Source organism: Hemitrygon akajei, chromosome 4 (genome assembly GCF_048418815.1).
Source record: "Hemitrygon akajei chromosome 4, sHemAka1.3, whole genome shotgun sequence".
Taxonomy (NCBI): domain Eukaryota; kingdom Metazoa; phylum Chordata; class Chondrichthyes; order Myliobatiformes; family Dasyatidae; genus Hemitrygon; species Hemitrygon akajei.
Window position 1 is genome coordinate 166,374,565 of NC_133127.1, and position 22,754 is coordinate 166,397,318.

At 38.3% G+C, this 22,754-nt stretch overlaps 1 protein-coding gene and 1 long non-coding RNA gene across 3 annotated transcripts in view; one reads left to right on the top strand and one right to left on the bottom strand.

Moving 5' to 3' along the window:
* Positions 1-22,754, top strand: part of nbeaa (neurobeachin a) — a 772,475-nt gene that overhangs the window by 176,905 nt on the left and 572,816 nt on the right. For both annotated transcript variants that reach the window (XM_073043888.1, XM_073043887.1), the window contains exons 12-13: positions 77-229; positions 5,660-5,828. In XM_073043888.1, the coding sequence (XP_072899989.1) occupies positions 77-229; positions 5,660-5,828 (322 nt within the window). The remainder of the gene's footprint in view (positions 1-76; positions 230-5,659; positions 5,829-22,754) is intronic.
* Positions 1-22,754, bottom strand: part of LOC140726904 (uncharacterized) — a 284,399-nt gene that overhangs the window by 84,247 nt on the left and 177,398 nt on the right. The window contains exon 2 of the long non-coding RNA XR_012098751.1: positions 14,245-14,382. This is a non-coding gene — a long non-coding RNA (uncharacterized lncRNA). The remainder of the gene's footprint in view (positions 1-14,244; positions 14,383-22,754) is intronic.

The following is a 22,754-nucleotide window of genomic DNA, read 5'->3' on the forward strand; positions in this document are numbered from 1 at the left end:
AGAATATGCATTTGTAACATCGTCGTTTAAAGAAGCTTAAGTGATTTTACATGTTCTCATTTTTTTTCTCTGATAGTCATCCAGAGTCCACATAACACGTGCTGTTCTTGAACAATTTTTATCCTTTGCTAAATATCTGGATGGTTTGACTCATGGAGCACCCTTATTAAAGCAGTTGTGTGATCATATTCTGTTTAATCCTGCTATCTGGATTCATACTCCTGCAAAGGTATGATTTTAGTACATTTGGGAAAAAATGCATATTGTGTGAAATGCTTCCTTCAGTCTTTATTTCACAGCTCTTCTGCACAATATCCATGTGTTGGCCCTACTTTCAACTCCTTTGCAAGATAAGAGATTTAAACTCATTTTCATTTGTGGGTGATGAAAGGCTGTTTAATTGCATTATTGAAAAATGCACATTATCTCCAGGATTTAGTGGGGATCATTCAGGGCAGAAGTTCAACCTGGAGCCACAAACACAGTACTGGGGGAATTCAGCAGGCTGAGCAGTATCTGCAGAAGGAAAGGAATTGTCATTGTTTCAGGTCAAAATCTTCCAACATCAAACTTGTTCGACTTGTTCATTTTCTCCAGAGGATTGTTAACAATTTAATCTGTTTTTCTTTGTCTCTAAGCATGAATATGGGCTTATTATAAGCCATCACCAAAATTAAACCTTTGCAATGGTGTTCCGATGATCAACCAGTCATAAAATATTACTGCAGTGCTTCTTCAGTGACCTTTTTTCCATTATATGGTCAAATGTGGGGATGCTCAGTGATGATTGTATAATAAGTTCTATTCAAAACCTGTCAGGAAACTTAAGTATCTCACTTGCAGAAACAAAACATAAGCAACTTTCAGGTAACATCAAGATGGCGGCGCGACGACGCAGGGCGCAGCGGCCACTCCAGTAAGGAATATCCGTTATCTGTAAGTAGGGGCCGTGCACAATCCTGATTTGATTGAGACGGATGTGTGAAGCACGGAGGAACATCTGGCGAAACTTCTGACATGCCTGTGCTGCTGACGCTGCTACTGAGCGATCGGAGAGATCTCCAGAGAGGAAGGCCCCGAATCCTCGGCTTTGCCTGTTGCTTGGTGGCCGGAGCCGGGGTTGAAGCACTCGGCAGAGATGGTGCTCGGTGCTCGGTGTCGGAGGGCTGGTCGGAGGCACGAAGTTGTCGGAAGTTTTCGGACGGACTCACAGTTGGCTGTGCTCGGGTGCTTCCAGAGGCTGCATCGGGAAGTTTTGCCACGTTGGAGGTTTCTTCCTTCTGCCATCTGCGTGAGATGATGGGCTATCTGGGACTTTGAGACTTTTTTTTACCGTGCCCATGGTCTGCTCTTATCAAATTATGGTATTGCTTTGCACTGTTGTAACTGTATGTTATAATTATGTGGTTTTTTTGGTCAGTTAGTCTTGGTCTGTCTTGTGTTTATGTGATATCATACTGGAGGAACATTGAATTTCCCCTTGGGGATGAATAAAGTATCTATCTATCTATCTATCTATCTAATAATATAAAATCCCTAGGCCACGACTATTTACAGCAAGAAAAAAAGTCTTAACTAGTAAACCTTATGATTGAATGGAGTTATCATCACCACTTTCCTCACTATTACTGCAGAACGTCCCTGACCAGAAACTCAATTGGGCTAGCTACCTCCTTGCTAAAATGACAAGTACTAGTCAGAGACTAGGTCTCTTTGAGTGACTCATCTCCTGACATTCCAAGGACTTTCAACCACTGTAGTGGGAAGTATAATAACATATGCTTAATCTGTCTGATGAGTGCAACTCCAGCAGCTTCCAAGAAGCTTAATATTATCCTGGACAAAGCAGTCTGCATGATTTGTACAATCTTTGACTCAAACATCCATTATCAGCATCACTAAAACACAGTTACAGCAACATGAACAATCTACAGAATGTTCAGCAGTTACTTGCCCGGGATAAACTCATAGTGTTTCCAAACTCTACAACCACAGTCAACAAAAACTTGAGAGTAGGAATATGAGAAAATCATTACCTGCAAATTTCCCTTGGAGACATACTTTATATTAGAAATGTATTGCAAGGCCATCATTTACAGGGATGATGCCTGAAACAACTTTTTCAACAGCACTGTGAGAATATCCTTACTAGTGGGATGGCAGTAGTGCCAGAAGCTGACTTAACATTACTTTCTTAAAGGTAGTTTAGAATTAGTAATAAATTCTGCCTTCCTAGCACAGGCAAGCTACCAAAAATGCATGGGAAAAAAGGTATGTTATTTGAGATTCTGGACTAATTTAGGTGTGTTGTAGTTAATTCTACAAATTAATTAAAGAAAAGAAAATTAACGTGAAGATTTCTTTTTCCACAATATTGCCTTAGTTCCACCCTCAGCACATCTTCTGCTTAAACACTTGATTCTGTCTTTTTAGATGAGCTAGTTTAAAAGCAATGGGAAACATTCAAGAAGGAGTTTGAGGGATTCACTGAAATATATTCCCATAGAGAAGAGTGAGATTGATCCCAGAGTACTGTTAACATTGCAGCATTACTTTGAAAAGCAAGGAACTCATAAAACAAGTAATGGCAGGTCAAGTAATTTTCAATGGAGGTATTATTGGAATCAGTTATGAAGGATTTGTAAACTTTTATGCAGGAAATGTAGATTAATTTGTGACTGTTGAAATGGTGTTGTTGAAGGATAGTGAAGACTGAGTGACTTGATCAAACTTTCTCGGGAGGTAACAAGCAGACCAAACAAGGGCAGTACATTTGAAAGATTTATTGTAGATTTTCGCAAAGTTTTTGACAAAACCCCACATGACATGCTGGTTAGGAAAGTAGCCACCTACTGGATCCAAAGGTGAGTGACATAATTGAACTAAAATTTGTTTGGTTGCCAGAAACAAAGCATAATGAGAGTTACAAGTGGCATTCCACAGGGCTCAGTACTTCGTTCATTGCTTGTCTTAATATATATTAATGTTTTAGGCTTATATGTACATCCAAAATAAAGAACTTTACAAATGATATTAAAATATTGGCCTGTGGTTTATAGTGTGCAACATAACTTTTGTCTGTATGACTATAGAGCTAGTTTTGTTATTTGAGCAGAAAAATAATGGACTTTGATCTAGAGAAAGATGAAGTACTACAATTTGGATGGTGCAGGAAAGCAAGAGAATGCATAGTAAATAGTATTACGCAGTGTGGAGGAACGAAAGGATCCTGAATTTCACATTCATAGATCCTTCATGTTAGTAGGACAGGTTAGTGAGTGGTAAAGGAAGTCAAAATAATTTTACTATCGAAGTCTGTATATGTCACCATATACTACTTTGAGATTAATTTTCTTGGAGCCATTTACAAGAAAATCAAGAAATACAATTGAATTTATGTAAAAATGTACATAAAGTCTGACAAGCCAATGTGCAAAGACAAATTGTGCAAATAAAAAATAATCCTGAGAACATGAGTTGAAAGTGAGTCTAGAAGTTATGGAATCAGTTCCGATTTGAAATGAGTGAAGTTATCCACATTGGTTCTGGAGCCTGATGATTTTAGGGTAATAACTGTCCCTGAGCCAGGTGGTATGGGACCTAAGCCTCCTGTACCTTCTGCTCAATTCAAGATTCAAATTTATCAGGTGTACATTGAAACATACAGTGAAATGTGTCATTCCTATCAACAACCAAGACAATTAAGGGTATGCTGAGGCAGCACGCAAGTGTTGTCATACATTCTGGCACCAACATATCTTACTCACAAAGTTTTGCAGAACAGCACAGAATACAACAACAGCACCAAAACAATAGCAAAGTAAGCCTCAATTCCCCCTCTCACCAATGCACATACGTAGCTGTTTGACTCAGGACAGGCCTTCTATCTCCAGCAGACTCTGACTTGGCTGACAGGCAATACAGCTTTGACCTTCCCAGAGGACTCAGAGATTCGCAGACTTGGTTTCTGCTGATGTGCCTCGACTTCCTAACTTATGATTCAGCTCTCATGCCTCAGTCCTTGTCATTGAACCCAGGACACGCTGATCGCCAAAAGCTCTGGACTTGCGGATGGTTGTGTTGTGGCCTGGATGGTGGGCATCCTTGATAATGGACATTGCTTTCATGTGGCAACGCTCCATGTAAATGTACTCAGTGGTAGGGAGAGCTTTGCCTGTGCTTTCCTTTATTACCTACAGCACAGAACATTAGCACAAAGATGTTTAAATAGAATTGTAGTGATGGTTTGAATACAGTTTAATTACAGCTATCACTGCACTGAAGAGGATCTAGAGAAGATTTGCAAGATTGGCAGGACTGAAAAATTTTACATGAGAGTAGAGTGGAGAAGTTTATTGGAACTAAGAGAGCTGAGTTTAATTAATGTGTACAAAGCTAATAAATAGAAGCAATTGAAATGATATTAAATAAGAAAATAAAATATCTTGCATCTTTCATCCTCAGCTCTATGTTGGGATTTCCTATTCAAATCAGTGGATGAATAGTTTGCCACTGAAGGATTTATGTCCAAAACATTTTTGTTTGATTTTATTTGCTCCACTGCTGACAGATCTAAATATTTTTTACTATTTCTGTTCTTATGTAAGTTTCAATGTTCTTTTTCTTTTTATCTGTCTATCTTGAAACTATTTTTGAACGTTTCAAATATTACATGTTCAGATATTCTATCTCAATAATGTACCATTGTATTTATAGGATAGCATTAATTAAAAGCACTGGACAACAATGATTCTGCTTCCTGAGTACTTTAGGCTGCTGAGTGTAAAAATTGCTATGAAATTTCTCTGTCATACCCCATTTTTTTGATATCACTTATAGTTGATATTTCAATTCCTAAATCATCAGAATAACTGACACCAAGATTAAGGAAGGCATTTTTGTTGGTCTACAAATCAAACAGGTCATCAATGGCAGGCAATTCAAAGAACTTCTAGTGGGACCAGAGAAAATTGCATGGAGGGCATTCAAGGATGTTTTTGAAAAATTTCTTAGTAGCTACAGAGCACCAAACTATGTGCAGCTGGTTGAAAACATGCTTCAAGCATACAAAATCATAAAGTGCAACATGTCACTAAAGCATCTTCTTCCCTGCAAATCTTGCTGCTGTCAGTGACGAACACGGTGAAAGGTTTCACCAGGACATTGCCTCATGGAGAAATGGTATCAGGGCAACTGGAATCCATCAGTGTCGCCTGATTATTGTTGGACATTCAAGTGAGAAGCCTCAGACATTGAGTACAAATGAAAATCATCAACAAAACATTTTTAGCTCAGTTAAATTAAGTGTCAGCACTGTTGTGCAATAAACACATATTCAGTAAAAGCTAATTTCTTGTTTCTCCAAATTCCTATGTGATACAAGTAGTCTGATATTATATTTCTGTTCAGCTTCAAGCAGTCTATCATAAACAAAAAAAATCTGAGAATGAAACACTTCTGAAAAATTTTGTTATCCAGTGTATTTAATTTTACCCAACCAAAAAAATTAAATGACCTATAATTGCAGTTGCATCATTCTCATTGATGATAAAATTTGTTAGTATTACAGCATTCATGAGTTAACGTAGTAGATAAATAAGTATTCATTGCATGCTTTTTAACAGATTGAGCAATTGATACTTTTACATTTATCTTGCAGGTACAGCTTTCACTATATACTTATTTGTCTGCTGAATTCATTGGTACGGCTACTATCTACAGTACTATCCGTAGAGTAGGCACTGTACTGCAGCTAATGCATACTCTCAAATATTACTACTGGGTAATTAATCCATCTGATTGCAGTGGTATATCTTCCAAAGGCCAAGGTAAGAAATACATCAATCTTCTTTATAAAGGTTATGGTTAATAGACAAGTTTTGCTTTACTTATTGTATTTTAATGTTGGCAGTTTGAGGCATTTGAATTTGCTCAATGTCACTTTAATTGCTTCAGCAATTGTTTTAACTGGTATTCTAGCAAATTATATTCAAAGATCTGGTTGACACGTGATACATTCCTCAAAACGTGTTAATATGGGGGCTTAATTTGCTACTGTGATACTCTGAAATATGGATAAGTAAGCCAGGAATCAACTCTGTTCCCCTCGCTCCGTTTCACAATTAAAGATGAGAAGGGGATTCCAGGTATCCTTACCAGCTGGAAAGTAATTTACATAGAACATAAGAATCACAATGTTGTGCTGAACTAAGGTATATAAAATGCAGTAGAAATGCCAACTATGGCTTATTTCCTATTATTTCCGTAATTCTAGATTATTTCGTTAATTGAAACTTCATTCATGCTTTGGTCACCTCCTAGCCTTGGTGATTTGAGTGCTCTTTTGGTCATTTTCCCTCTTTGCAACTTCTAAAACTCTATTACTTTATCCCAGTGTGATTCGTTTCACACCTTGCCCTTTGACCTGTATTGGATGTCTTCCTGACAGCACCTCAGTTTTAACTTGTTTTGAATATCATACCATCTCTGTAACATCCTCCAATCCTCCAAAGTATGTATTTCTTCAACTGTGGCTTCCGAAATGTCTTCCATTTTAATCATTCCATTGTGAACGACCATAGCTTCATCTGCCATGGCCCGATTTCTGGTTTTTAAACATCCCCCTTTCTTTCTTCTAAGCTGATTCTTAAAAACTCTCTTTGAACTCTGTTGATCACCTGTTCTTGTATCTCCTTAGGCAGCTTGATGTCATGTGTTGTTCGTCTGTGTTCCTACAAAGCACCTTGAGAAGCTTGTTTATGTTAAATGCACCATACAAAATACAACTTGTTGTTCAGGAAGACAGATGAGAAAACTGATCATGGTCAGCTTTGAATAATGTGTCAATGGCTATCAGTTTCCATTTGGCTCTGCATAGGTGATTGTTGCAGCATTGATTTATTATCACTTGAAGTATTGATATTAGGTTAAATAAGTACAGTGAGAATGGTATTACTTGCAATAAAAAAGGAGCTTGGGAATTTATCTGGGCTGTTGAAGCCAAATTGGTAGTTTGATCCTTGAATTAACAAATTGTCTGACAACCTGGGGATGAATGAAGTTAGCTTTTGATAACTGGTTTTAGATAATGGTAGATTAGTTTTGAGTTGGCAACAATATAATATGTGATGTGATCTTGAAAATATTTCTGGTCAATTAGTTGAATTCTAGAAAGATTTCAAATATTATTATTAGTTATTTATTATTGGGAGAGTGTAAATGACACAATGGCGCAAACAGTTTATAAAGGATCAGGCCTAACTGATCGCTCTTCATTCTGTGTATTGTTGGAAGTTTTGAGTAGGCATTGAGATTAGAGAAGCAAGCTCATCTGAAGCTGGTGGAAACTTTATTAATATATGGAAGTGGAGGCGCAAAGATCCTGCATGTGATTTTCTGGTAGTTGGCATAAGAACATTAAATGTAAATTATGTTCAGGTAATTCATGTTTTTGGGATGAGAGGGCAGGCAACATTTTATTTAAAGAGAAAAGAAATGCATTGTAAGTTATCTCTTGTTGAGCATTCTGTATGAATTTAACTGTTTTTACCCATTGCTGAATTTCAAGCTGTATTTTTTTTTTCTGCTGATCATTTGGGTTCTTGAGAACCTTTGCGTAAATTCAACTATTTTCTTTGTTGCCCCCTGTACCTTAACTGAACCAATGGATTTGCTCCAAATAGAAATACTGCTTCTTTGAGATATCTGGGGATAAACTGTAGGACTTCAAGCATGTGAGGTAATATTTATATAACACTATACCCAGTTTCTAATATTTGTACAATACCACCTGGTATTATTATCTGATACAGAGTCTCAAGATCTCAGTGGAGTTTAGAATAAAATTCCACTGAAGTAAGTGAAGACTAAAGTAAATTGGCATTGCTTTTCCTAACTGTTTCCATGAAGCTCTGACTGTGCTATGTCCATAGGATATTTGATTAGTGGTTGGCTGTTGTTACTTGATGAAAGTGTCATCCCTAAACATTGAGCTTCCTTCTCCTCAATTTACACCTGCCGCAACCCACTGTGTTGCTGCATTTTAATATGTTGATGCTTTTACTGTGACAACTGTCATGGTGTGTTTTTTTTGTGCATTTTTATTTCCCTCTTATTGTAACATTCCCTTTTAAAATTGGTGACATACCATTTTTTTCACTCTGTAGTGCAATGTTTGAACTAACCTGTCCTGTTAATGAGAACCATTATTTGAATAAACTTTCCCAAGAATACTCCTGCAGGCTATACTTTTTGTTCTGGTAAGCTTAGAAGCATTTCTTAACTATTTAGATCTGAATACACTTCTCAACAATATTCACGCAGGCCATCCTTTTTGTTCTGGCAGGATCTGGGATGGCATGGTAGTGTAGTGGCTAGCACAATGCTTTACTGTATCAGCGATTTGGGTTCAATTCCTGCCGCTGCCTGTAAGGAGTTTGTTTGTTCTCCCTGTGACTGTGTGGGTTTTCTCCAGGTGCTCCGAGTTCCCTCCCACAGTCCAAAGATGTATCAGTTGGTAGGTTAATTGGTCATTGTAGATTGTCCCATGGTTAGGCTAGGATTAAAATCAGAGGGCAGCTGTGCCGTGCTGGTTAAATGGCCAGAAGGACCTTTTCTGCACTGTATGTCAATAAAATGAAATTTCTTAATTATTTAGATCTGAAAGCCAAAGATCAGTTTTAGTGAGTATTTGCTAATGGAAAATTATTTTGCAAAACTGTAAATTTGCGCATGAAAAGTAAATTTTTGATCTGCACATAAATAGTATTGGTAAATGGATCTACTAATTTTTTGCCACATCGTTCAAGTATTGATAGTAGATTATTAGACGCTCAACAATGGCCTCCAAAGTCATTGCAGATAGCTTGGTGGAATGTCTTAATTTAATTTCAGTGATTGTCTATCTAGACTTATTTTGCATTCAGTTTTAGAGTAGATTTGAATGCATATTTTTTGAATTGACGTAACAAAGCTGCAGCACAGCCTTCATCATCTGCTGGAGTGGAGATCTGTCACTTGACCATAAACCATTTTGCTACTGTCTATAGAAGACAGGTATTTTACCATCATCATTTTAAGATGAAAAGTCTTATTACAGTGGCAAGTAGGCTTGAGCGAGTGGCAGGATTTTACCTAAAAGCTCAGGACATCTAACGTGAGGTGACACTATCTGTGCTTTTGCACTACCTGTTATTTGTGCATAGTTGTCACATGGTGAGACTTTACTCTTCCAGTGTTGACATGGAGTAAAGCTAAAGAATTTTTTTTCCCAATTTTCTCCCCTTCTCTCCTCTCCTGAAGGTGGTGACTCATGCTGGGGTATGGTTCCACAGGCACCAGCAGCCCTCCGGTACCTCACCCAAGGGTCTGTTCTTCATGTGTAAGCCTACAAGGTGAGTATCGGTGGGCTATTCGACTGTGGGGCATCATTGCCAAGGGAGTCCTTTCTTCACCTGTGCGTGCATGCAATTTTTAGTGAGATATCTTTGTAGTGATCTGGAATCGAAGACCAGTCTGGTTTTTATATTCCCTCACTCTGCTTTGGAACATTGAAAATTGAGGCATCATTGTTGATTTTGTGTTGAATTTAACTGGAGCAGCATAGGCTATATAGATGTAACATCAGATATACAAATGGAAGTAAGAAATCACTGGTCAGGATTATGCTGACATTGCAAAAATGTATAGATTAGATTTTAAAATGAGACCTGTGAGGTATATTGTAATACATGGAATAGTTGCAACAGTTCATTAGAAATAATGGTGATAATGTGCAGTGTAGCTCAATCTAATTTTATAGTTTCTATCATTGCATCTTGAGCATTGAAAAATAACAGTAACTGTGTCCATGCCAGTGCTGGATTAAGAGTAAACTTGTTCTTTCTGCTGCTTATTTTTATAGCTAGTATGTGTTGGGGTATGGACGACTTAAAATATATTTTGTAATCCCATAGGAAAACGATATATATCCTTGTATCATTTTTGCTCATCTCCAATTAATCTTGCATTGGTTTGAATATACATTCATCAAGGTGGTGGTTCTTTCTGGTCCTTTGTTATCTATTGGTTTAAGCTATTTATTCTTCTCTGTTTCTGGGTGGTAAATAAGGATGAAGGAAAAAAATAACAAAATTGTTAAAAATATCCAATATTTGACTGCTTTTGAACCTTCAGTACGCCATCACTTCATGCAAAAACTAGATATATAAGCAAAGTTTGTTGGACTACTAACTGTTATAATTTATCTTAAGAGAATTCGGTTGTAAACTTTTTTCTTACCCGATTGAGGATAGGTTGTTTTGAATGTTAACTATTATGTTGCATGTTCAGCTAAGAAAGGGGTTTTGTGAAATGCAGTAAGTAACCTAGTGAGAGAAGCCTGTCATGTAGCTTTTTACTGATTTGTTGGAGTTGTGAATGGATCTACAGTTGATGATATTTAATGTAAGATGAATTTGATGAAGTAATGCCCACTTAGAGATTATGCATAAATAGCAAGATTATAACTTAAAGTTTAAAATTGGAAATATTGGTAGAACATTGTGGAGGAAAATGGTGTTCTACAAAAGGGATAAAAGGAAATCAAGATTGGGATTAGCAATTTTCAGAATGGGGAAAATGGAAATATGTCAGAAGAATTGTCAATAAATGTTTGAAATCACTTACCCAAGAAATGTAGCTCTTGTTATTTTTGGTGAGAAAATAGCAGATAGAACAAAATACATACAACGATACAACACAGAATGAGCCCGTTGGTACATGATGTTGTGCCAACCTATATAAATCTATTCCAAGATCAATCTATCCCCTTCCCTCCCCACACAGCTCATAGAAGAAAAAGAAAGCCCTTAAGTCAGAGTGGAGTCACGGGGACACTGTCATGATGGCGTTTTTTTAGCAGGCGTTCTTATTTTTACGAGGCTGAGTTGCTAGCTCGGTGCTCAACCCAGCATGGATGGAAGGCGTGCAAGGGGGCCAGCTGGATTTGAACTCAGGAGCCTTCGCTCTGAAGTCCACTACGCCACCAGCCAGCTGGGGCACACAGTTCATAACCTTCCAATTTTCTTACGTCTCTGTGCCTATCTAAGAGCCTCTTAAGTGTTCCTATTGTTTCAGGCCCTACCACCATCCTTGGCAGTGCATTTCAGGCACATACCACTTTCTCTGTAAAAGCAATAACACTTACTTCCCAAAACTTTCCTTCACACACCTTAAATGGATGTCCTTTGGTATCGGCCATTGTGTCCTGTGATAAAGGCAATGGCTCTCCACTATATCAATGCCTCTCATAATCTTACATGTTTATCAAGTTGACTCTCATCTTCCTTTGCACTGAAGAAAAAAGCCTTAGCTCACTCAACATCTCCTGATGAAGCATATTATCTAATCCAGGCAGCACCCTGATAAATCTCCTTTGCACCTACTTAAAGCTTTCATATCCTTCCTATAATGAGGCAACCAAAACTGAACACAGTACTCGAATTGTAGACTAAGCAGAATTTAATAGGGCAGCAAAATAACTCACAAACCTTGTATTCTATCTCCTCCCCCCGCCATAGACCTCTTATCAACATGCACGGCAATTTTGATGGATCTATGAACTTGGACCCCAAAATCACTGTTTTTCCACACTACTAAGAATCCTGCTATTAACCTCATTCAGCCTTCAAATTCCATCTTTCAAAGTGTATCACCTCATACTTTTCAAGACTGAACCCCATCTTTCACTTTTCAGTCCAACTCTGCATTCTGTCAATGTCCTGTTAAAAGCTATGACCCCATTCTACGACTATTCACACCACCACCAACCTCATGTAATTTGCGAACTTATTAATGCACCCTTCCATTTCTTTATTTAAGTCATTTATAAAAATCACAATGAATTGGGGTCCCAGAATAGATCTCTGCAGGACACCACTGGTCACTGGCTTCCTGGCAGAATGTGGTCCATTTACTACCATCATTTGCTTTCTCTGGGCAAGCCAGTTCTAAATCCACACAGCCAAGTTTCCATGAATGCTATGCATCATGACTTTCTAGATATGCCTGCCAAGGTGAACCCTAACACCTTAATGCCTTACCTAAATCCACATGCACCACATCCAGTGCTCTACCTTTATGCACATGTATTTTTGCATTAACTAGATATTTAGCACATTTAGAATGTGGCCACTGGAGCTGTTTGTGCATATCAGGTTGACAGTCACAAATATCTGATGTGGTATGTTCAAGGTTTAGATTTCATGCTCTCAGACATTACATCAAGAAATGTATGGTTTAGATTTTGTTGTCAACAGTGTTTTATTTTAAATGTAAATGGCATGTTATCTTGTGTTAAGGAGCAGGTGTTTTGAAATGCTAGTACTCAAAAGTTGCTTGTAATGAGATTAATTTTGTGAAACCACATCTCACCATTTTCCCCATCATATATCAATGTCATGAAATTACTATGAGTGTGAGATTGATACAAACTAAATTTGCCATAAAGATTGAAATTTTCAAATACAAAGTTTGTTAACAATGCAATTACAAACAATTTCTCTATTAATGAAAATTAACAGTCCCATCCTTGAAGGTTGTTGATAGTGAAGGTTATTACTGGGGTTCTTGATCAGTTAGAGAAGTGGGCTGAGGAATGACATTGGATTTCAATGCAGATACTGCAAGTGTGAGGTGATCCAATATGGAAAGTAGAACTGGTGGACGAATTATACAGTGAATGGTGGGGCACTATGGAGAGTAATGGAATTGAGGGATGCATAATTTATTGAAAGTGTTGCAGAGGTAGGAAGGATAGTGAAAATAATATTTAGCACGCTGGCTTTTATTAGTCAGGGCACTGAGTTTAGGAGTTAGAACATTTTGTTGTTACTGCTGATCGTGCACTTGGAATACTGTGTATGGTTTTGGTCACCCTGATCTAAGAAAGATGTGGTTAAACTGGAAAAAGTGCAGAAAATATTTACAAAGATGTTACTAGGAATAGAGGGCCTGAGTTATATGGGGAGATTCTCCATGCCAAGTCTTTATTCCTTGGAATGTTGAAAATGAGAGGAGACTTCATAAAAATACTTAAAATTAGGGGAGGGAGAGGTAGGATGGATGGACAGTCTTTTCCCTAGTGTATGGAAGACCAAAACTGGGGGGCATAGATTGAAGGAGATGGGAAAGATTTCAAAGGGGCCTGAAAGGGAACCTTTTAATGTAGAGGTGTTGAGTAAGTGGAACGAACTGCCAGAAGCAGTGGTTGAGGCAGGTACAGATGTCTCACTTAAGAAAAACTTGAATAGGTACATGGAAGAATGGTAGTCTGAGGGTAATGTGATGAATGCAGGAAATTAGGACAAGCTGGTGGTCACTTTGGTCAGCATGGACTTCTTGTATCAGTGCTGCATTGCTCAGGTTTTAAGTTATCAATTGTTATTGATGTTAACAAAAATGCCAAATTGGAATCTTCTTTAAGCTTTTTTATCTTTTATTTCTTTTTCTCTCATTAATGAATAATTTTTCTTTATATATGTGTTTCGGCACTCTAATTTATATTGCTCTTATCCTTCAATATGATAGGTTAAGGAGATGCATTATTTGTTGTCATGGCCATTCAGGTCTCAGATACTATTACATTCAAGTTGTTCTTTCCTAACTAGAGTATTTCCCTCCCTGATGCGAAATAACCACAAGCACTGCTAGCCTCATTGCCATTTTGTCATCAACAATTGGTATGGCTATTTTGAAGCTTCATTAGGTAGATCTGTTGTATATGTAAGCAGATGACCCTGGTATAAATGCATTCAGGAACCTAGAGTGAGATTTTATTTCTAGACAATGAGACAATGCTTTAATACTGGTTTGTAGGGCAGTTTTCAGGTAAATTTGTGTTCTATGTTAACATTAAATGATGCTTTCATGGACTGTATGCTTTAATAAGCTCTTAACTTATAAGCGCATGTTTGATTTTAGAGTTGCTGTTAATGCTTTATATTGATATCAATTCTAGAGTGATTAGTTAGTGTAGTAAGTACTTAAGTTATACTTTTTTTTACTCTGTCAATGTATTTCAACAAGAAAATTTTTGACTTTCTTAGAGGATCAGCTTCCAAAACACTCTTCTGTTGAAGAAAAATTATAAGTTTTAATTATTTTAATTTAAGAAGCCAGAAGTAAAAAGTTGGTTCAAAGTTCAATGAAAATACTGCAAAGTCATATATCTTCTGAAGGCTTACTAATGACGTGAAGAAAACCTACCTTTGCAAGGTGTGTATACTGGTATACAAGTCCAGTATCTGGTCCCTGGAACACTGGACTGGAGCATTGGTTGCACAAATGTCAAGATATTGTGGTCAAAGTGGCATACCTCTCTTTCCATTGACATTTTCCTTGAGCCTGAAAGGGACAACAGAATTTAAAAAATGCGTGAGCAAAATCTGAAGCAAGAGAAATATATCTCAGTATTCTTAAGAGGGAAGGAGAGCAGCTAAAATTGTTGGTACATATTGGTACTCATGGCATACCTAGGAAAAAGGATGAAGTCCTGAAGAGCTGGATAGGAAACTAAATATCAGGATATGAAGGGTAGTAATATCTGGATTACTGCCTGTTCCATACACCAGTGAAGAGAAGAAGAGGATAATATGACAGATGAATGTGTGGTTGAAGAAATGGTGCAGGGGGCAGGGTTTTAGAGTTGTGGATCATTGAGATCTCTTCTGGGGAAGGTATGTCTTGAAACAAAAGGGTAGGGGTACACCTGAATTTGAGAGGAATCTGTGTCCTTCTGAGCATATCTGTAGAGCTGTTGAGAGAGTTTAAAATAGATTATCAGGAGGATGTGAACAGTTGATGAATTACTTGGTGTAAAGGTAGATACAATATATAAAGACTGACAGAGGATAGGCAGTAGATGGGGCACACAAGAAGTGTGTTTGATGAGTTGAAAAATGTTTACTTTAATACAAGAAGTATCAAGAACAAGGGTGATTGGATCGGTACTTGGAGGTACGATGTTGTGGCCAATACAGAGACTTGGCTATCGGAAGAGCAGAATGGCTGCTGGGTGTTCTTAGATATTTCAAAAGTGTAAGGGAGAGAAGTAAAAGAGGTGGAAGAGTGACTTTGTTAATCAGAAATAGTATCATAGCTACAGAAAGGCGAGACATTGTGGTGGGATTTCTGTTGGTCCTGACACACCTCTGGACCATCGTCAGTCCATCACTGGACCCCCTACAGTTTTGCTTACCAACCGCATATTGGAGTTGAGGATGCCATTATCTTTCTCCTTCAGTGGACTTACACTGATCTGGATGAGCCTGTGAAACTCAGGTACTTTGATTTCTCCAGTGGTTTTAACATCATATGACCTGTTTTACTAGGGAGTAAGCTCATTGAGATGCAGGTTGATGCTCCATTAATGTCCTGGATGACAGACTACCTGTCCAGACAGCCACAGTATGTGAGATTGCAGAGTTGTGAATCAGATACTGTGGTCAGCAGCACAGGGGCACCTTGGGACTGTTCTTTCCCTTCCTCTTCACTGTCTACACTTCGGTCTTCAGATACAACTCAGAGTCCTGCCACCTGCAGAAATTTTCGGATGTTTTGGCAGTTGTGGGCTGTATCAGTCGGGCTTACGAGGCTGAGTACAGAAGAGTGGTGGACAGCTTTGTTGAATGGTGTGGGCTGAATCATCTGCAGCTCAACGTCACTAAGGAGTTGGTGGTGGACTTCAGGAAGGTGAAAACACCCTGGATTCCCATCTTCATGAAGGGAATGGATGTGGAAGTTGTCAGGGACTACAAATGCCTGGGACCTCACCTGGACAATAAACTGGACAGGACTAAAAATAGAGGCTCTGTACAAGAAGGGACAGAGTCAGCTGTACTTCCTGAGTAGGCTCCGGTCATTCAGTGTCTTTAGTACTAAATTGCAGATGTTCAACAACTCAGTGGTGGCAGTTTTCTGTTTTACGCTGCAGCCTGCTGAGGCAGCAGGGTGAGCGTAGCTGATGCCAAGAAGATCAATAAGCTCATGAGGAAGGCTGATTCTGTTCTGGGCATGGAACTGGATTCCCTGGTGGTTGTGTCTGAGAGGGGGATACTGCAAAAGCTACAGAGCTTTATGGACAATCTGGACAAACAGAGGAGAATCTTTAGTAACAGACTGATTCCACCGAGGTGCACCTCTGAACACCACAGGAGATCCTTTGTCCCTGTTGCTATAAAACTACAACTCCTCCTTAAGTATATGGTTTCATTGCACATCTGTATTTTGCACTACTACTATTTAATACACATTTTGTATTTTTTAATACTTTAGTGCTTACATTTTGTATTTTAAAGTATATATTTATGATTGAGAAACCTTGCAACAATAATTTCCTTCCAGATAAATAAAGTTTTATCTTATCTTATTGTATCAGTATAGGTGGAACACAGAAACAAGAAGGAGGCAATCACTCTATTAGGAGTATTCTATAGACCCCAGGTAGCAACAGAGACACTGAGGATTGGATTGGGAGGCAAATTTTGAAAGGGTGCAAAAATAATAAGGTTGTTGTCATAGCTGTTTTCAAATTCCTTAGTGCAAAAGGTTTAGATATGGCAGAATTTGTTCTGTCCAGGAAGGATTCCTGACATGATATGTGGATAGGGAGACTAGATGAGAGGCCATACTGCATCTGGCACAAGGCAATGAATTTGGTCAGGTGTAGTTGGCTCAGTGAGCGAGCATTTCAGAAACAGCAACCAAAACACCCTGATATTTAGCATAACGTTGGACAGGGATAGGTGCAGAAGGTATGGGAAAGAAATTAATTGGGGTTGTTAATTAAATAGTTTATTTGTTAGCTATTAGGCAGAAACTTGGGAATGTAATGTGATCACTAAAATGTATTTAAGGAGCACTTGCGAGAGATTCTGGATAGCATTGTTCCATTGAGGCAGGAAAAGGATTGCAGGACAAAGAAACCATGGTTGAGAAGAGAAGTGGAACATCTAATTAATTGAAAGTTCAAGTTCAAAGCTGAAAGTTAATTTATTAGCAAAGTACGTACATATCACCTACTCTTGAGATTCCTTTTCTTAGGCATTCACAGTAGAGCAAAGAAATACAGTAGAACCAATGAAAAACTACAGACAGCGACTGACAAGCAACCAGTGTACAAAAGAAGACAAATTGTGCAAATACAAAAAAATAATAAAAATTAAGTGAACGAATTATACTGAAAGCAGTTGTAGAATCCTTGAAAGTGAGCCCATAGTTTGTTTAGTGATCAGTTCAGTGTTAAGGTGAGTGATGCTATCCATGCTGATTCAGGAGCCTGATGGTTAAAGGGTAGTAAATTTTCCTGAACCTGGTGGCGTGGGACCTAAGAGTCCTGTACCTCCATCCTGATTGCAGCAGCAGGAAGAGAGAATGGCCTGGATGGTAAGGGTCCTTGATGGGTGCTGCTTTGTTGTGGCAATGCTTTTTGTAGTTGAGCTCACTGGTGGGGAGGGCTTTTCCTAGGCTGTATTCACCTTTTTTGAGGGTTTCCTGTTCCTGGGCATTGGTGCTTCCATACCAGGCTGTGATGCAACTGGTCTTTGACAACAACTATAGAAGTTTGTCAAAGTTTTAGATAATATGTCATATCAGACTGAAACATTGGCCTACTCCAGATGCTCAGGGGATTCAGAGCTATGGAGTCAATTTGGTTTGGAATGTTGTTGCTTGCTTCTAGTGTTTGTATGATTTGTGTTTTTTCGCTTTCTCTGCGCTTTGGGTGTTGGTCTTCAGTTTTTTTAAAATTAGGTTCTTTCAGGTCTGCTGTCAGTAAGCAGACAGTTGTCAAGGTTGTATAATTTACACATACTTTGATAATAAGTGTACTTTGAACTATCTGCGCAAATGTCTGAGAAAGTAGAGGGGCTCCTGTGCCTTCTTTAAAATAGTATTTACTTGCTGATGCCAGGAAAGATACTATGACATGATAACACCAATCATATTTAAGGCTTAGGAAGCAAGGATCAGACATTGCTCTTGAGAGTTATAAGGTAGCAAGGAGGGAGCTTATGTAGGGAATTATGGGAGCTAGAAGGGGACATAAGAAAGATACTGGTTCTACACGTACATGAAGAACAAGAAGATAACTCGAGCAAGGGTAGGACTAATCAGGGATAAAAGAGGAAGCATGCATGGAGTTGGAGGAGGTAAGTGAGGTCCTTAATGAATACTTTGCTTCCATTGAGAGGGGCCTTGACACATTAAAGGTCAAGGTAGAATAGGCTAAAATGTTGGAACATGTTGATGTTAAGAAAGAGGTTGACGGCTTATACCGCAGGTTACTCCAGGAAGTGAGGGAAGAGATTGTTGCACCTTTGGCAATGGTCTTTGCACCCTTACTGGGCACAGGAGTAGTACCTAGAAGATCAGAGCATTTCAAATGTTATTCCTTTGTTTAAGAAAAGTAATGAGGATGGTCTTGGGAATTATGGACCAATGAGTGTTTTGTCAGTGGTGGGAAAAGTATTGGAGAGGATTCTTACAGACTGGATTTACATGTATTTGGAAAAGCAATGTCTGATTAGAATAATCAGCATGGCTTTGTGAGGGGCAAGTTGTGCCTCACAAGCCTGACTTAATTCTTTGAGAAATTGACAAAAACAAATTGATGAAGGTAGAGTCATGGATGTGGTGTATATGCATTTTAATAAGGCATTCGATAAGGTTTCCCATGGTAGGCTCATTCAGAAAGTCATGAGGCATGTCCATTCATCAAATCTTGGCTGCGTGAATTCAGAATTATCTTTCACGTAGAAGGCAGAGATTGGTAGTAGATTGGCTGTATTCTGCCTGGTTTGTGACTGGTGATATTCTGCAGGGATCTGTTCTGGGATCTCTGCTCTTTGAGATTTTTATAAATGCCTTAGATAAGAAAGTGAAGGGTGGCTTAGTAAGTTTGCAGATGACTCTAGGTTGGTGGTTTTGTGAATGGTGTACAAGGTTGTTGTAGGCTACAACAGAACATTGATAGGATGCAGAATTGGGTTGAGAAATGGTAGATGGCGTTCAATTTGGAAAACTGTGATGTGATTCACTTTGGAAGGTCAAACTCAAAGGCAGAGTATAAGGTTAATGGCTGGGTCCTTAGCAATGTAGAGGAACATAAAGATTCACATCCACAGATCCCTCAGAGTTACTGTGCAAGTTGATAGGGTGGATAAGAAGCTGTATGGTGTCGTTTTCATTAGTCGCGAGACTGAGTTTAAGAGCTGTGAGTAATGTTGCAGCTTTATTAAACTTTGGTTAGACCAAACTTGGAACATTGTGTTAACTTCTGGTCATCTCATTATTGAAAGGATAGAGGCTTTAGAGAGGGTGCAGAGAAGATTTACCAGGATGCTGCCTGAATTAGAGATCTTGTCTTCTGTGTAATGGTTGAGCAAGTTAGGGGAGGATAATTGGTGATTTTATAGAGAAATACAAGATGATAAAGGACAGTCAGTGCTTTTTTTCAGGGTAGCAATGGCTAATATGAGATGGCATAATTTAAAGGTGGTTTTAGGAAAGTGTCGGATAATGCCGTGGGTAAGCTGTTTTTAAACACAAGGTGGTAGTTTAAGAGCTGTGAGTAATGTTGCAGCTTTATTAAACTTTGGTTAGACCAAACTTGGAACATTGTGTTAACTTCTGGTCATCTCATTATTGGAAGGATAGAGGCTTTAGAGAGGGTGCAGAGAAGATTTACCAGGAATGCACCGTCATGGCTGGTAGTAGAGTCAGATACATTGGAAACATTGAAAAGGTTCGTAGATTTTCATATGGATGAAAGAAAATTGGAGGGCTATGTAGTTTTGAATTAGCTGGCTGGTGGTGTAGTGGTATCTGCACCAGACTTTAAGGTGAGTGGTTCCGTGTTCAGATTTGGCCGGCTTTTTACATGCTTTGCATCTGTGTTGGGTTGAGTGTTGAGCTAGCAACTTTGCCTAATAAAAAAACAACAAAAATGCTAAACAATGGCAAAGTTGCCACCTGATGTGCCAAAAGGTGTGGAGAGGAACAACAAACAAAACAAAACGTGAGCGGGAATGGTTAAATTGAACTTGAAGTAGGTTAAAAGTTCAGCACAACATAGTGGGCCAAAAGGCCTGTATTGCGCTGTACTGTTCAAAGTTCTATGTTCCATGATCATATTTTTCTCGTTTGCACTTAAGAAACACATATGGTCATAATTTTAAAATTTCTGTGCATCTTTGGGCAAGTGTGCTGCCATCTCTGTGAGAGCTAAAGGAACAGTATTCCATGCTGGTGTGGTCTTGTGGGGTATTCATAATCTATACATTTGCTGAACTAAATTTTAACAGTTTACTCAATCAACCTATTCCACAGGCAAATGGGAGAATCCTCAGTATATCTTTTTCCAGAGATGTAAGCACTACTTGCGCTTTCTCAAATTATTTACTTCATGCAAGGTGTTTCCATTCACCAAAAGGCCTCTGTATTCATATGTTTTTATTAAATGTAAATTTACTTTATTTTCAACAAGCTTTTAAAAAAAAGCATGGCAAAAGCAAAATGCTGGAAATCTGAAGAAAACATGAAAAATTATTGGAAATATTCAGTGGGTGAGACAATATCTGTGAACAGAAAGAGTTAACCCTTTCATTGGAACTGAGAAAACTGCAGTCGGAACAAGAAGGATGGTGTGATATGAAGACCAGGAGTGTTTGAATGATTTAGCTGGGCAGTGAATGATGCTAGATATGTCTGGAGATAGTGTACATTGGTGAATAGTAGAAGAGACCAATGAAATCTCAATTTGTCAGAAGAGGAAGGAGTTAATGTTAGTAAAGTGAGTAATGTTAGTGATGCACCATCAATAACTCTCGGAGACGAGAGGCGAGATACAGGCTTTTATTGGCTGGAAGAAAGAACAAGCAGCAATTGACCACCACACTACATCTTGGAGACTGAGGCCGGGGCTCAGGCTCCAATCGCCTTTATACCGGGGTCCGTGGGAGGAGCCACAGGAGCAGTCAGCGGGGGGGGGGGGGGGGGCGTGTCCCCCTGTAGTTCACCACAGTTAATAAATGTTAGAAAAAGCTAATGTTAGTAATGTGAGATTCAAGATTAAAATGGCTGATTATCTGATTATCAAATCTGATGTTGAATCTTGTAGATTATGATATGCCTTGTGGGAAATCGTGTTGTTTGACAATCTTCTGTTGAACTTTGTTGCAATATTGTACGATGTTTGACATAGAGTGGTTAAAGATGCAGTGGTACAGAGAATTGAGGAGATAGAGAACTGGAAGTTTGAGATTATCATTGTTGGCAGAACATGAAACCCTACCCACTGGTCATCTAATCTAATGTTAAGTTTTTCCAATGTAGAGAACACCACATGTAGAGCACCAGATGCAATGTAGTAAATTGGGAGGAGTAGAAATAAATCACCATTCCAAATTTCCAAAATAATCAGCCATTCCAGTTTTGTATCTCTCATTTTCACTCCCTTTATCACACCTCCTCCAGATATACAAGTATGATAATGAATATTTATATCCCTTATCCCCCATTCAGCTGCCATCATTCCATTTACCATACAGTCTCTCCCGTTGTATCTTTTTGCTCCCAGTGCACCACCTCTACTTTCTCTGTAATGTAAAACTTACTCTTCCCAGTTCTAAAAAGGTCATTTGGATAAGGCATTAATTCTGATTCTCTCTCCACAGTTGTTGCCTGATCTCTCGATTATTTTCATTATTTCTGTCGTTACTTTAAAAAAGTGATTATTTTCGATGACTTTCCTAATAGGAAAGGATGACTGCTTCTGTTTCTTGTTCTGTTTCTTATGAAAAGTATTTGACAATTTGATGACTAGAAATCTTACCTCTGGTGGTTTAATATACTTATTCCATGTTTGTATAATTCTGATAGAAATTTAATGCTATAAGACTTGAATGCCTATTTGGAAATTTGCTCAAAAAGTGATCCTAGTTTGTATCACTAGGTACAAACTGTGATAAGGCTATTGTTTATTGCTTCATATGGAGAAACAAGAAATTATATTGTGCAGAATCCTGTTGATGACATAGTTTATTTTAGTCTGTTATCTGTACAATCACGTTTATAATATTTGACTTGGTCTGCCCCCTTCACACTTTTCCAACAGCACAATAGTGTTTCCAGTTCCATGTGACACATTGACTGGAGGTCAGGATTCCACAACTGTCACATGTTGCAGACACTGGGCTTCAGACAATGCATCCTGATGATTTTTAGTAGTTACAGATATTGAAAAACAATTCAAATTGTTTTAATTAAAGAAGAATAAAAATAAAAACAAAGTTATTGCAATATTAACAATTTAAAAGGTAAAAGTAAAATGAAGAAAAATAAATAAGCCACTTTCTAGCAGTTACCTTTTTATTTTGAGGGTGATCCCATTCAAATAAATGGTGGTTAGTGTAAAACTGACTTTAAAAAATAAGAAGTGTATCTGGTCCCTTATGTCAGTATAGAAATAAAATGACAGGGCATCCCATAACACTTTAAGACATAGGAGCATAATTACACCATTCAGCCGATTGATTCATTTTGCCATTTGCTGATTCATTTCCCTTTCAATCCCATTCTCCTGCCTTTTCTCCATAATCTTTCACGTCATGACAAATCACGAACCTATCAACCTCCATCTTAAACACTCTCAATAACCTGGCCTCCACAGCTGCTTGTGCAATGAATTCCACAGATTTATCACCCTCTGCCTGAAGAAA